The 15145-nt window shown below is 48.6% G+C and overlaps 2 protein-coding genes across 2 annotated transcripts; both read right to left on the bottom strand.

Moving 5' to 3' along the window:
* Positions 1-237: 237 nt before the first annotated feature.
* Positions 238-6847, bottom strand: LOC135825629 (early growth response protein 1-like). Its single transcript, XM_065338245.1, has 2 exons — positions 6624-6847; positions 238-4697 (listed from the first exon to the last, which is right to left on the bottom strand). The coding sequence occupies exon 2, from the start codon at positions 4664-4666 to the stop codon at positions 2366-2368; it is 2301 nt and encodes a 766-aa protein (XP_065194317.1). The 5' UTR covers positions 4667-4697; positions 6624-6847; the 3' UTR covers positions 238-2365.
* A 2296-nt stretch (positions 6848-9143) lies between these two features.
* LOC135825621 (inorganic pyrophosphatase-like) lies at positions 9144-10433 on the bottom strand. Its single transcript, XM_065338232.1, has one exon. The coding sequence runs from the start codon at positions 10329-10331 to the stop codon at positions 9432-9434; it is 900 nt and encodes a 299-aa protein (XP_065194304.1). The 5' UTR covers positions 10332-10433; the 3' UTR covers positions 9144-9431.
* Between the last annotated feature and the right edge of the window lie 4712 nt (positions 10434-15145).

The raw sequence follows: 15145 nt of genomic DNA, 5'->3' as shown, positions 1-15145 counted from the left end.
CACTGGACATACTGCTGGTATAATTACGCTTTCTTATGCAGTGACTCGTACCCCTCCCGCCTTTGGATCGTGCAGTTGCATGCATGGGTTGTATCAAGAGTACATTATTATATACATGCATACTCTTGGTAGTAGCAAGAGTTTTCATAGTACTCTTGACTTGAAAATAGAAACTCTGACCCAACAGCACAGACAGACACACACAGAAACACAGTATACAACTCGTAACTAACAACACTGAGCACAGGCCAGGCGACCACCATTACAATCATAACAAGGAACAATAAAAACAAACAAACACGCTTGAGAAGCCTGGGAAACATTGAAAATAAAAAAAAACACCTGGTTCCAGCATGACTGCCATGGATGGCTGCAGCGCATGCATGTGGTTAGAAGGACCTAGGTTGATCAACAAGCAAAATGCCACAGAAAAAGATGCAAAAAATGCAAGACACTGGTATGGCAATCATAGACAAAACACTAGACAAAACACTATTACTTCAAGCAAACAAAATGAACAATGGCTGCAGCCAAGAGGTTCTTTCTTTGTGCGCGAAAACAGCAACGCCTTGGTAGAGGCAGCAGCAGTGTTATAAGCGGTACTACTTTTTTTATGGATACAGCAGTTTACCAGATCTACAGACTATGCGTAGACTGATAGATTTGAGAAGGATGAGAAATCGAAAGCAAGGATGGTTGTATGCAGGGCACAAGTCTGGCCAGCAAAGAGTAGCATGGCACATAAAAGAATAGACTTAATAAAGACACTAATGTTATACTATGTTGTTGGTGCATGCAGCACGGGAGCGAGCGACTACACAATAGGTACCTAAAACAGTTGATAATATCATGAATAGTGGGGCAGGGAGTGACAATGAAAAGAAAGTCTACACAAGGGACGAAACAAAAACAGCTCAGACTTGGATTTCCCTGAGCGAACAAAATGCAGCAGGCATTGACTTATACGACAGCGATTGAAAAGAGTGCGTACAGATAGAAATACACTCACTTGCATGACAGCATGCGGGATGTGGAGATAGAGAGAGTATCAGTGAAGTATCACTCCATTTCAACGTGAACGGTGGTGGTCTCGTCAGCGTTGTCCTCAGCTGCTGCTGCTAGCACTGAGGCAGCATTGGCATTGGCCACAGAGCCAAGTAGAGATATGTCCGAGCCAGGTACTGCTGACACAACAGGCAGTGGGCAAAGCGTCACAGTGTTACCACCAACCCCAGAGCTGGTTGCAATAGTTGCGGTCGGTACAAAGTCTGACGGCAAGATGCCATGGTCGGGCGGAGCATCAACATGGGGCATACCGTCGCTGTCCTTGAGGAGCTCCTGAAAGTTGGGATTGCTGTTGGCACCAGGCCCGCTTTTGCAGTTGCATGCATGGGTTGTATCAAGAGTACATTATTATATACATGCATACTCTTGGTAGTAGCAAGAGTTTTCATAGTACTCTTGACTTGAAAATAGAAACTCTGACCCAACAGCACAGACAGACACACACAGAAACACAGTATACAACTCGTAACTAACAACACTGAGCACAGGCCAGGCGACCACCATTACAATCATAACAAGGAACAATAAAAACAAACAAACACGCTTGAGAAGCCTGGGAAACATTGAAAATAAAAAAAAACACCTGGTTCCAGCATGACTGCCATGGATGGCTGCAGCGCATGCATGTGGTTAGAAGGACCTAGGTTGATCAACAAGCAAAATGCCACAGAAAAAGATGCAAAAAATGCAAGACACTGGTATGGCAATGATAGACAAAACACTAGACAAAACACTATTACTTCAAGCAAACAAAATGAACAATGGCTGCAGCCAAGAGGTTCTTTCTTTGTGCGCGAAAACAGCAACGCCTTGGTAGAGGCAGCAGCAGTGTTATAAGCGGTACTACTTTTTTTATGGATACAGCAGTTTACCAGATCTACAGACTATGCGTAGACTGATAGATTTGAGAAGGATGAGAAATCGAAAGCAAGGATGGTTGTATGCAGGGCACAAGTCTGGCCAGCAAAGAGTAGCATGGCACATAAAAGAATAGACTTAATAAAGACACTAATGTTATACTATGTTGTTGGTGCATGCAGCACGGGAGCGAGCGACTACACAATAGGTACCTAAAACAGTTGATAATATCATGAATAGTGGGGCAGGGAGTGACAATGAAAAGAAAGTCTACACAAGGGACGAAACAAAAACAGCTCAGACTTGGATTTCCCTGAGCGAACAAAATGCAGCAGGCATTGACTTATACGACAGCGATTGAAAAGAGTGCGTACAGATAGAAATACACTCACTTGCATGACAGCATGCGGGATGTGGAGATAGAGAGAGTATCAGTGAAGTATCACTCCATTTCAACGTGAACGGTGGTGGTCTCGTCAGCGTTGTCCTCAGCTGCTGCTGCTAGCACTGAGGCAGCATTGGCATTGGCCACAGAGCCAAGTAGAGATATGTCCGAGCCAGGTACTGCTGACACAACAGGCAGTGGGCAAAGCGTCACAGTGTTACCACCAACCCCAGAGCTGGTTGCAATAGTTGCGGTCGGTACAAAGTCTGACGGCAAGATGCCATGGTCGGGCGGAGCATCAACATGGGGCATACCGTCGCTGTCCTTGACGAGCTCCTGAAAGTTGGGATTGCTGTTGGCACCAGGCCCGCTTTTGCCAATCACCAAACAAGGCTGAATGACATTGCCGCGTTGGTCAAGGAACTCACCCTGCATATACCAGTTGCGCAACACCTCGCCGTGACCACACACATGACTGCGGTACAAGGTTACATAGGGGAAGACGTGGTGACAGACTTTACACTTGACGTTGGTCGTGTTGTGCTGAGAGATGATGTGCTCTCTCAGGTAATCTGCACGAGAGTACCGCTTGGCACACAAAGCACAGAAGAACGGCTTCTCCCCTGTGTGCACGCGCTTGTGTCGCAGCATATGGTCAAAGCGCACAAACACCTTGTCACAGAGTGGACACGGATGACCAGGTTTCTGCTGCTGCTGCTTCACACCAGCGCTCGGTGATGACTGGCTTGCAGCTTTGGAAGTGCTGGAAAAAGCGCCTGATGGGGACGGTGCCGTCATTGCTTCAGCTAGAGCAGCTGCCCTTACTTCTAAGTCAGCTAACTGTTCGGATGCTGTTACTGCAGCAGCAGCAGCGGTTGTTGGACTCGTCAGAGATACAGCAGAGGTGTCATTTGCGGACGATGGTGGTGGAGTGGACCTGACATCTCCACTTATGCCAATGGCCGTCTCGCTGTGCATAACACGCTTCTGCTTAGCAGGTGGCTGGTCGGAAACACCATCTGCCGATCGCTTGTTGGCAGCGGCATGCTGGACAACAGATGGTATGGCGGTCACATCGCCATGGGCCAACCGCCAGTGCCGGTCCAAGAATGAGCAACGAGAGAAAGCACAACCACAGATCTGGCATATGAACTCTGGCAGATCGTGCGATTGGCTATGGCGATTGAGGTGATCAGCACGGGTGAATGTCTTGCCGCACACATGGCAGATCCAAGATTTGGTCAGAGTACGGTGCTCGGAGAAGTGAGCCTCCAATTCACGCCGGTGATCAAACAAGACATGACACTGTCGACAGCGATAACGCCAAACGGGAGACTTGTCCACCGAATGGCTATCTGCCTCTACGCGCATCAGCATGGGATCTGATTTCAGGTAGAGCTCTTGTGCTTCATCCGTCGCCCGAGTGCCATGTGGAACGCGACCACCGGTGTTGGTTCGCACTGGCGTTCGAGTGCTACTCCGTGATTTACTGGATGTTGCTAGCGCGTTGCGGTGGTCAGTTGCGTTTGAAGAACCTGAAGTGAACGGTATGGAGGCACTGACAATGGAGACCGGCGTGGAGGCAGGACCAGGTGTTTGTGACGTACTCGCACCGGCGGGAGACGGAAGGCCATTATTTGTCATCATGTGCACACAATGTGTTGCTGCAACCGACGCCAGGTTACTAGCTAAACGACGGGAGGCAGCCGGGCCGCTGGCTAGATCCCCCTGTCTACGAAGGGCTTCCGAGAGAATGTCCTTCAGGCTTTGAACCTGCTGAACATTAGGTTCAGGGCTTGTTAAATGTCGGGCCAGAGACCGGAGCTCCTCATGCACGGCATTCATCAGAGCTGATGCTGGTGAGGAGTCAGATGCTGCAAAAGATAAAGCACTAACTGGCGTAATGGACTGAGTGGTGGACGAGGCAGCTCGACTAGGCGTCCCTAAAGGGTTCACCACGGTTACAGCCGACATGACACTAGACAGGCTTGATGCAATACCAGCTGCATTAGATCCTCCTACGGACACCATTGCTGCCCCTGCTGTTGCAGGTGTGTGGTGGGTTTCAAGAGCACAAACAGGCTCTGTTGCCATGTCAACGTCAGACGCAGCACCACGCGTAGCAGTGACAGCAATCGTCAGAGGAGAGTCCATGTGTTGTTGAACACTGCGCTCAATCAGAGCTGAGGCAATGGCATCTGAGCTGCGGTTACTCCTGCTATGGCCCCGAGCACACGCAGTTGTGGTAGCAATGGCAGCATGTAGATCCGGCCACCCGTCCTCATCTGCCACCACCCCTGTGTTACCAGACGCCAGCAATTGTACAGCAATTTCCTCCGCAGAGGGCGAGTCGGCCATCAGCAGAAATCACACCAGCAATCCTGGAGTCCTATGTATTTCAACAACAATAACAAACACACGCACACGCGCGCACACACACACACAAATGGATGAATCCTGGATACTAGAACCCAGACAAAGGCAGAGGTTCTGTTTCGCATGAAGTGTGGAGGAATAATGCAAAGAAAATGTGGCTGGATTAGAGTCTATGGCTTTGAGTCCAAATTTCAACAGAGACACGAGGATCTCTATGTCATGGTACACACAGAGAAAATGCGTACAGATCTGGTGTACCATCTAAATTTTGGCAGCAGACCTTCAGAAAGCTGGAATAATTCGGAACGGGGAATTCCATGTGCACCGTCTACGTGATTTTCTTGATGTGAACATGGAGGAGAACGTTTTCTTTGTGGTACCAAGAGTACATTATGTATTCTTGGTGGTACGTGGCGTATATGAACACATCCGGTAAGTACTCAGATCTACACAATCCCACCACGTGAAGCAAAACCTAACCATCATCTTCCGTTTAGCTGAGTGCTGCGTTGGTTGATCACAAACACATGCAGACGCAGTCACATTATGGTACATGTATGTACATGTACATGATGCATGACGCATGTACTTGTCCTTTCGTGACTCCGGTCCCCAGCTCGCTGCATCGGAAGTTGCAAGATGCGGGAGATGTGTGCGAAAGCAAGTCTGAAACTAAGTTTTCGTTGGCCTCAACTCAAGTCCGACAAAGTAAGGTCTTCATGCACTTCAAATTGATAATGGACTGAGTGTTTCCACTTTGTTGCTCAATGCATTTGGTAACGATTTGATTTATGAATCAACCTCCGGCGACTACGAGTAGATTTGTTCCTATCAGCAGATCGCAGCAGCGCGGCTGTAGGCAACGTCCCAGTTCATAATACTCAGAAGGTGCTCTCCGTTCTGGGATACACCACAGCAAAACTAGGATGATTGGCTAATGTCTCTACGTGCATCCGGGCTCCATGTGTGATACTTTGCATGTGAAGTATGTGGGGCACCGTGAGGGCTGGCTATGTTGCCAGCGCAGTTTCACAGGAAGAGGGAGTTTCAAAGTCTGAAGAAAAGTTGAATGGTTTCTGCCAGTACGACGACTACACCATAGCGTAGGAGTAGTGCCGTCTCTGGCCTACAGTGAAGATCTCTGGGTCAAGCCGCTCTTCATCAATTTCAGGCTGGCATTGACGCCGTGATGCACACACACACCTCTAGCAAAATAGAGCGCGAAACCTCCCTGTTGTGAACATGTGTTTTGCATGATGCACATGCTGTGGACTTTGCAGCACAAAAAAAACTTGGCACACCGGGCAGATCCATGGTGATATGAACGATAACGTAGACAATTGTTTTTCATACGACATGTACAGAATGTAAATGGTTTAAACACATTATTGGTTGAGTACAGCCTTGCAGACTGCGTAGCCTAAGCTCAAGGTGTCCACGAAAGGTCCCAAATACTGAACCAGACCAACAAAGGAACACACGAGCTCCACTCAGGGACTGTTATCCAGATGTACAGTGTACAGCTGTACTACAAGAAACACTGCACATAGCCATAAGCCTTCAGCTGCAATAAATCGTACATCCAAGGCGAAGGGTACTACTGACTCGACACTGACGACAGTGCTCGATACAATCAAGTCATGTCCTCAGTGTACTAGCAAGAACAAAGCTAGCCAGAGACACTGGACAACGACGCAGTGAATCACTGAATGCTCGATGGTTGAACTCTGTCACTCTGTGCATGAAGCTCGGAAGTAGTCCTCCGGCTATAATAACTATGTATCGCTTGGCCCAACTTCGACAGAAATAATTACCAAAGCAACTCTCCAGAAAGTTCAGAAGGGACATGATACCCGTATGGCCTTGTGCCCTTCACCGCGTACCTATAGTTTGACCTACAAAGCTTTACATGTAAATCGTTTTCTGGTCAAATACTCACGGGACAAGATCGGGCACAGGACCAATTTGTTTCTCTCTCCAGGATTGGTGCGTCGGTCCAAAGAGCTAGTTCTACTACAGAAAAAAGTAGTGTGACTCGGTACGTGAGCAAGACTTTGTACTTCCCAAGATTTGAATGCAACACAATCTCTGCGGAATCTCAGAGCTAGAGATGTAGGCAAAAAAAAAACACGGAGAAGACAAAAGAGCCGCGATCGATCGCCGATCGCAACGGTTCTTTCTTCTTTGACCTACTTTTGTTGAGGCGCTGGCGGGTGGTTTGTCTCTGCCTGTACTGTACCGGGCGGGCCTACCCGGCCCTGCTGCTGCTCTCGAGTGCTGCTAGCTACACTGTGCAATATTTTCAAATCTCTGGTCGTATTTGGCAAGGTTTCGCCTATGTTTCTGTTAAATCCAACGGATTTGTCCACCACGTGCATCGCGATTATGGTTTATGAATATGGAAATATTTACTGTATGTTGCAGTCAGGAACACACTATAATAATACTATCGATATCACTGACACGCAGATCTACGCAGTCTACACTGTACTGCCCTACCCGTGCATGTACAGTGTACTGTCTGTTAGTTTCAGTGTAACTTTAAAAATTTCGGCAAATTTCGGTAGAGAAACCTGACGTAAATTTGGATTACACCTAAAATCGTACTGGAGTACGCACTGTATCAGAGCATGTGCAGGGCCTACATAGGGAACGCTGGGCTAAATTACATACATGTATTGCTGTAAAACCGGAAAGTCTAACGTAAAGATGCGCATACAATACAGATGGGTGGCCAGGTGGCATCGTTAAACTGCACGTTGTCATGCCAAAATAACAAAAAAAGTTAAGCTTTTTGGTCGTTTTAAAAGCTTTCCGGTTTCACAGTACCGTAAAAGCCCCTAGGCCCTGTATACGCCCACCCTCCGTGTACACGCCCAGTCAGGGGAAGTCAACACTTTTGTTTCAAAATAGCGCCGGCCCATGCCCATGCCCATGCCCATGAATACACCCAGGCAATACCAGTACTAGTACTAGCACAAATGGATAGTTTCGAGTCGTATCGAGCCAGCCTGGGGGAGAACTTAAACATAATATTATATTCGAAGTATACGCCCGTGGCCTTGCGCAATTGCATTATTATTATTATTATTATTAAGAAAAGGGTTTGCTCCCCACACCGGAGCTCGCGCTATTCCGCCGACTTTACTTGACACTTGACTGACTCACGACTGCCATCCAGAGCACACGATGGACTTCTCGTGTGCTTTGGATGGCAGTCGTGAGTCAGTCAAGTGTCAAGTAAAGTCGGCGGAATAGCGCGAGCTCCGGTGTGGGGAGCAAACCCTTTTCTTACAAATCATCGCCGAGGTCGCAACCACTACTTCGTATTATTATTATTATTATTATTATTCTCGTATCCGTCCCGAATGGGACTCACGACGGCAGAATTAACTGTGAGCATGTGTGTGTGAGAGTGGGAGAACGAAATGAAAAAGAAAAGAAGAGTCTTGTAATAAAGGTCAAATTTAAGAAGAGCAGTACTAGACTAAATGGCTGAGCAGATGTTACTCCATTGTTTTCTGTCGCGGGCATAGGTGCCGAGATCACGAAGGCAGCTGGGCTTAAAAAATGCAGATAGGTGTGAGGCGGACTGGGGGGGGGGGGGGGGGGGGGAATTGCATACGCCCAGGAAATCGAGGCTGCTATTCTAATCTATACGCCCGGGGCCTATACACTGTACACGGGCTATACAGTATGTGTAGGGCTCTCTGTTCTCAACACAATGTGTCCTCCTGTTGTTGTTCTAGAAAAAGAGTAGCGAACAATGGATATTTATGGCCTGAAGACAGAGGCCCTGGAAACTGGTCGTAGTCAGAACCATGTTCCCATTCTTGATACTTCCAACATCATTAATTTCGTGTGGCATCAACAATCATGGGTTGCAGGAGTACGGACGAAAGTTGCCGATCTCCTTAAAACACCGGTACACACTCTGGTTTATGTACATGTCTGTACTTGTGAGTAGTGGTGTCACTGGTGTGCACGGGTATAGTCGGGTACCCGTGCTACCCATGAGGACCTCGGATAGACGGGTACAGAATAGTACCCGAAAACCCGAAGTCGCAATGACATCATGTACAGTGCACATGTACAAGTTCATGCAATACTCCGCATGTCTACCCAGTGTGCAAGGGAAGGGGTGCATTGTGGTGTTACTATGGAAACATTACCCGATCGGGTACCCATGCTACCCGTGGAAAACTACCCAAACCCGATACCCGAAGAAAATGCTACCCGACTCAGCCCTACTTGTGATGCACTCTCTCAGAGTCAGTTCCTTTGCCGTTCAAGGAGTTATCACCTATGTACAGCTCTCCAAGGAACGCTCTCACCTTAACTGCACACAAGCTACATGCACACGTGAAAGCATGCCTAGCATGCGGGGGATCTAAGCATCTACGCGATAGTCAGATAGTCAGCACATTGCTGCACACCATTAGCAAGCCAACCATGCAAGTAAGATGTTATGAGTTCATTCCTAGATTCTGTAGAATACAGTATACAGGAGACAGAGAAAATATTAAATAAAAAAAAGAATGCATGTTGAAACTTGAGTTCTACAACGCTCCTCTTCACATCCAGTTGCACTGTGCATGCACAGTAACTCGAGAAATTCGGTACTCCGCAGTTTCAGAGAACTGACCTAGAAAAAAATAAATCGAAAAGTCTCAAACAAAAGACAGTAAAAGTAAGCAGAAAATCACCAGCGGAGCTAAAAGGCAAGGCAATCATGAATGACGGCTTTCTAGCAGTAGCGCCATGTGTCAACACTAGCTGAAATAGGTGCCGAAGGTCCTGTTTCCGCAGCTGCCGACACAGTACTATCGGCTTTCTCGCTGTCCACCGAAGACTCATTGCCAAGGCACGTGTTGCTGATAGCAAGTTCAGAGGACGTCTGTTTATTAACAAGTGCCTTCCACTGCTCGTGGGTTTCCATGACGACAGAGCGGGCAAACTCGGCACTTTGGAACTCGTCATTGAAGGCAAATTTGTTCTCCGGCTTGCCGTCAGGCATCTTGTAAACGCGGAACCATCGAACAGTAGCATCGAGTAGGCCTGGCATCTCACGCTCTACATCAGCTACATCATTGAGCTTCTCAGCCAGTGGGTCATTGACATCGATACAGATGATCTTCCAGTCAGTCTCGCCTTCATCGATCATGGCCAGGGCACCAAGGAGTTTTACAGCAATGACATCACCACGCTTGCCAATGCGATGTCCAATCTCACACACGTCGATGGGATCATTATCACCATTACACTCAGTACGTGCGTCCTTGTGTCCAGGGTCTTCCCAGGTCTGAGGAATGGCTCCGTAGTTCCAGAGATAACCATGGTACGGGAACACGTTCGCCACGTAACGCAGTTTGCCTTTCTTGATATCTTGCTTGATTGGGTTCAACGGCTCTTTGGTTGCCATCTCCATTTTAGCATTGCTAAACCGTGGAACCTCGCACACCATGTTGAACACGTGCTTGTCCGGGTCATTCAGAAGAGGAATGTCGTGGAATGGCGAGATTGCGGCACCATTGCCATTGCGGAAAAACAGGCGAAAGGACTCAGTGGCCTCTGCGCCTCTCTGAACAGTGCTGAAAGTAGACATTTTCCGGCAAAGCAGTTGCACAGCACCCAAACGCAAACTCATGGGGTACACTGATCAGCAGCGGTGAAATACACCGTCGTTTGTAGTTCTAGATTCTGTATCGATGAAATGGAAAAGGGCAAAGTTTTTGTTACTTTCGATTCAAATGCAAAAATAATTCCCTTTTTTGAAGTGTTCCTTCTTTCTCGCGGCCGAGCGCTATCTCGCGGGGCGGTGTGCGCAAGGCTGCAGGCGATAGCCTAGGCGCTAGGAAGACAGCTGGCAGACCGCCAGACGCGCGCTTGCACGTGCGCTTGCAGCACATATTCTTGATACAAGCAAGAGTACATAACCCGGGTTATGTACTCTTGATACAAGCAAGAGTACTCGTAGTACATAAACTGACAACTGCTACCTGACTAGCTCAGCTCAGCCAGTCCGTGGCCAACTTCCTCCCTGATTCTCCTACGAGTTGCCTGGATTAGTTCAACGGCTGTTGGTTTCAAGGCTGGAGCAACAACGACCTACCCTCTACGCCAATACAATGGACACGCATGTGCGTGACACGCACACGCACACACACACACAACACACACACACACTTGTACTTGTTGCTCACTGCCAAAACTGGTCACGTGGGTCTCCCCGGGAGAGGGGAGAGAGGAACTCAAAAGGAATCTTGGAAAGAGGACTCAACTGGTTATTGAACGGCTCAACGGCCGACAGCCCCTGAAATCCCCAAACTATGGGTGGACTTGAAAATGATCCCACATACCACACCTCAGTAAGTGCGACACACACACACACACACACACACACACATAACACACACACACACACACACACACACACACACACACACACACACACACACACACACTAACACACACACACACACACACTTGTACTTGTTGCTCACTGCCAAAACTGGTCACGTGGGTCTTCCCGGGAGATGGGAGAGAGGAACTCAAAAGGAATCTTGGAAAGAGGACTCAACTGGCCATTGAACGGCTCAACGGCCGACAGCCCCTGAAATCCCCAAACTATGGGTGGACTTGAAAATGATCCCACATACCACACCTCAGTATGTGCGACACACACACCATGTACCATGTACCATGTATACGCCCGTCGCAAGAGAAGCACGCAAATCTGCGAATGCACTGGATGTGCACCCACAGATTTTCTCTTATAGCAACGATAGCGGATCTGATTCTGATTGAAACAGATCAAGACAAGCGCCAGATAACTGTCTAATCCACACAACTGGCGAAGCCATGTAGTACATCGGAATAGGACGGCCAAGACAGTTACCTATGCACACCCTACACTTGCTGGGGTAACCAGTATAGACAGCACCCTGCTTTGATAAAAGCAGACACTAGATGCACTGGTACCTTGAAGTGAAATTGGAGTTATTCTACCAACCAGCCTCGGCAACTGGGTACTGGGAACCCAGAGCCAACAGACGTACCAACACACACACACACACACACACACACACACACACACACACACACACACACACACACACACACACACACACACACACACACACACACACACACACACACACACACACACACACACACACACACACACACACACACACACACACACACACACACACACACACACACACACACACACACACACACACACACACACACACACACACACACACACACACACACACACACACACACACACACACACACACACACACACACACACACACACACACACACACACACACACACACACACACACACACACACACACACACACACACACACACACACACACACACACACACACACACACACACACACACACACACACACACACACACACACACACACACACACACACACACACACACACACACACACACACACACACACACACACACACACACACACACACACACACACACACACACACACACACACACACACACACACACACACACACACACACACACACACACACACACACACACACACACACACACACACACACACACACACACACACACACACACACACACACACACACACACACACACACACACACACACACACACACACACACACACACACACACACACACACACACACACACACACACACACACACACACACACACACACACACACACACACACACACACACACACACACACACACACCTCTCAGACCTGCCCATCGCGGAAGCGATGATAGCGAACAGCTATGGCTGCGTTTACACGGAGATGAAACAAAACGAAACGGAACGAAAACGGGCTGGCCTCGAATCGTTTTCAAACCGTTTACACGAGAACGGCAAATCGTTTTGAACTGTTTACACAAAAACGGAAAACGGGCGATCAGGCTGGAGTTAGCACGTGCTGACTTGGCGAAAGGGCGGGAAGTAACACGTTAGTTGGAGTTGGTACGTGTTGGTGGTCGCAAAGGTCAGGTATTTCCCGCGAAATACAGTCCCGCGCGGAATGGTTTCCATGACCGCGCTCAGTTTCCAATCGTTTTCACCGTTTACACAAGAACGAAAACGTTTTGAAAACGTTTCAAAACACTTTGAAGTGCGTTTCCATTTCGTTCCGTTTAGGTATCGTTTTCGGGCGTTGTCGTGTAAACGATAGTAGTAAACGCAATGATTTCGTTCCGTTTAGGGCCTACTTCGTTGTCGTGTAAACGCAAATCGTTTTCAATCGTTGTCGTGTAAACGCAGCCTATGTTAGACGTAGCAACTAATACTTGTGCTGGGATTACACACACACGCACGCACGCACGCACGCACACACATACACACCTCAGACCTGCCCATCGCGGAAGCGATGATAGCGAACAGCTATGTTAGACATAGCAACTTGTGCTGGGATTACACACACACACACACACACACACACCGGGTCCTGGTCCTGGTAAGCACTGCCATCACGGTCACGTGTCCCTTTGCGGGGCCGACAACATAGAACGAGGAGCTACGGCAGAAAGTCGGCAGTCTGCCGAGAGGTCAGGGACCATGTTCAATTGGCACGACGAGAGAGCCATCTCTGGCAGCTATGGATTTGGAAGCCACGAGTAGAGCGGCAGCACCGACCACATGCCCCACAGTGGGCCTTGCAACATGAGAGGGCGAGCCACACACACACACACACACACACACACACACACACACACACACACACACACACACACACACACACACACACACACACACACACACACACACACACACACACACACACACACACACACACACACACACACACACACACACACACACACACACACACACACACACACACACACACACACACACACACACACACACACACACACACACACACACACACACACACACACACACACACACACACACACACACACACACACACACACACACACACACACACACACACACACACACACACACACACACACACACACACACACACACACACACACACACACACACACACACACACACACACACACACACACACACACACACACACACACACACACACACACACACACACACACACACACACACACACACACACACACACACACACACACACACACACACACACACACACACACACACACACACACACACACACACACACACACACACACACACACACACACACACACACACACACACACACACACACACACACACACACACACACACACACACACACACACACACACACACACACACACACACACACACACACACACACACACACACACACACACACACACACACACACACACACACACACACACACACACACACACACACACACACACACACACACACACACACACACACACACACACACACACACACACACACACACACACACACACACACACACACACACACACACACACACACACACACACACACACACACACACACACACACACACACACACACACACACACACACACACACACACACACACACACACACACACACACACACACACACACACACACACACACACACACACACACACACACACACACACACACACACACACACACACACACACACACACACACACACACACACACACACACACACACACACACACACACACACACACACACACACACACACACACACACACACACACACACACACACACACACACACACACACACACACACACACACACACACACACACACACACACACACACACACACACACACACACACACACACACACACACACACACACACACACACACACACACACACACACACCTCACCTCAGACATGCCCATCGCGGAAGCGATGATGGCGAACAGCTATGTTAAACATAGCAACTTGTGCTGGGATTACACCATTCAACAGCTTGCAAGGCTGATGAATTGACCGCCACTATTTTTAGCCTGGTATCCACCACACAGCTGTTTGAAGTGACTATTTCTGGCCAGTGAATCCCTACACACACACACACAGTGACACACACACACACACACACACACACACCACATACTCGGGCATGTACTGGCTGCCGGTAGCTACCCAGGCGAATACAAAAAGAGCTAACGACTGTGGGACCGGGACACGGGGTGCCTCTTTCAACCTCTCCCTATGAAATTCAGTTATTATATGTGATCCAGTGGAATGCCTGCCGAAACTGACCATAAAATTATCTATGGTATTAAATTTAGTGCATCACATGCCGACAAGAGTACTCTTGATGCCGGTGTCGAGGGCTACATGTAGGAAAGTTGGGCGATGTTCAACTTTTGCGATCTGCTCCGGCGCTGATCTCATGCTCTTATGAGTAGGAGTCACATGTGCACCACACGCCGTGGGACCCAGACGTTGCTAAAATTTCCAACCAT

This window comes from Sycon ciliatum, chromosome 1, assembly GCF_964019385.1.
Source record: "Sycon ciliatum chromosome 1, ocSycCili1.1, whole genome shotgun sequence".
In the NCBI taxonomy this organism is placed as follows: Eukaryota; Metazoa; Porifera; class Calcarea; order Leucosolenida; family Sycettidae; genus Sycon; species Sycon ciliatum.
This window is presented reverse-complemented; position numbering and strand designations above follow the sequence as displayed.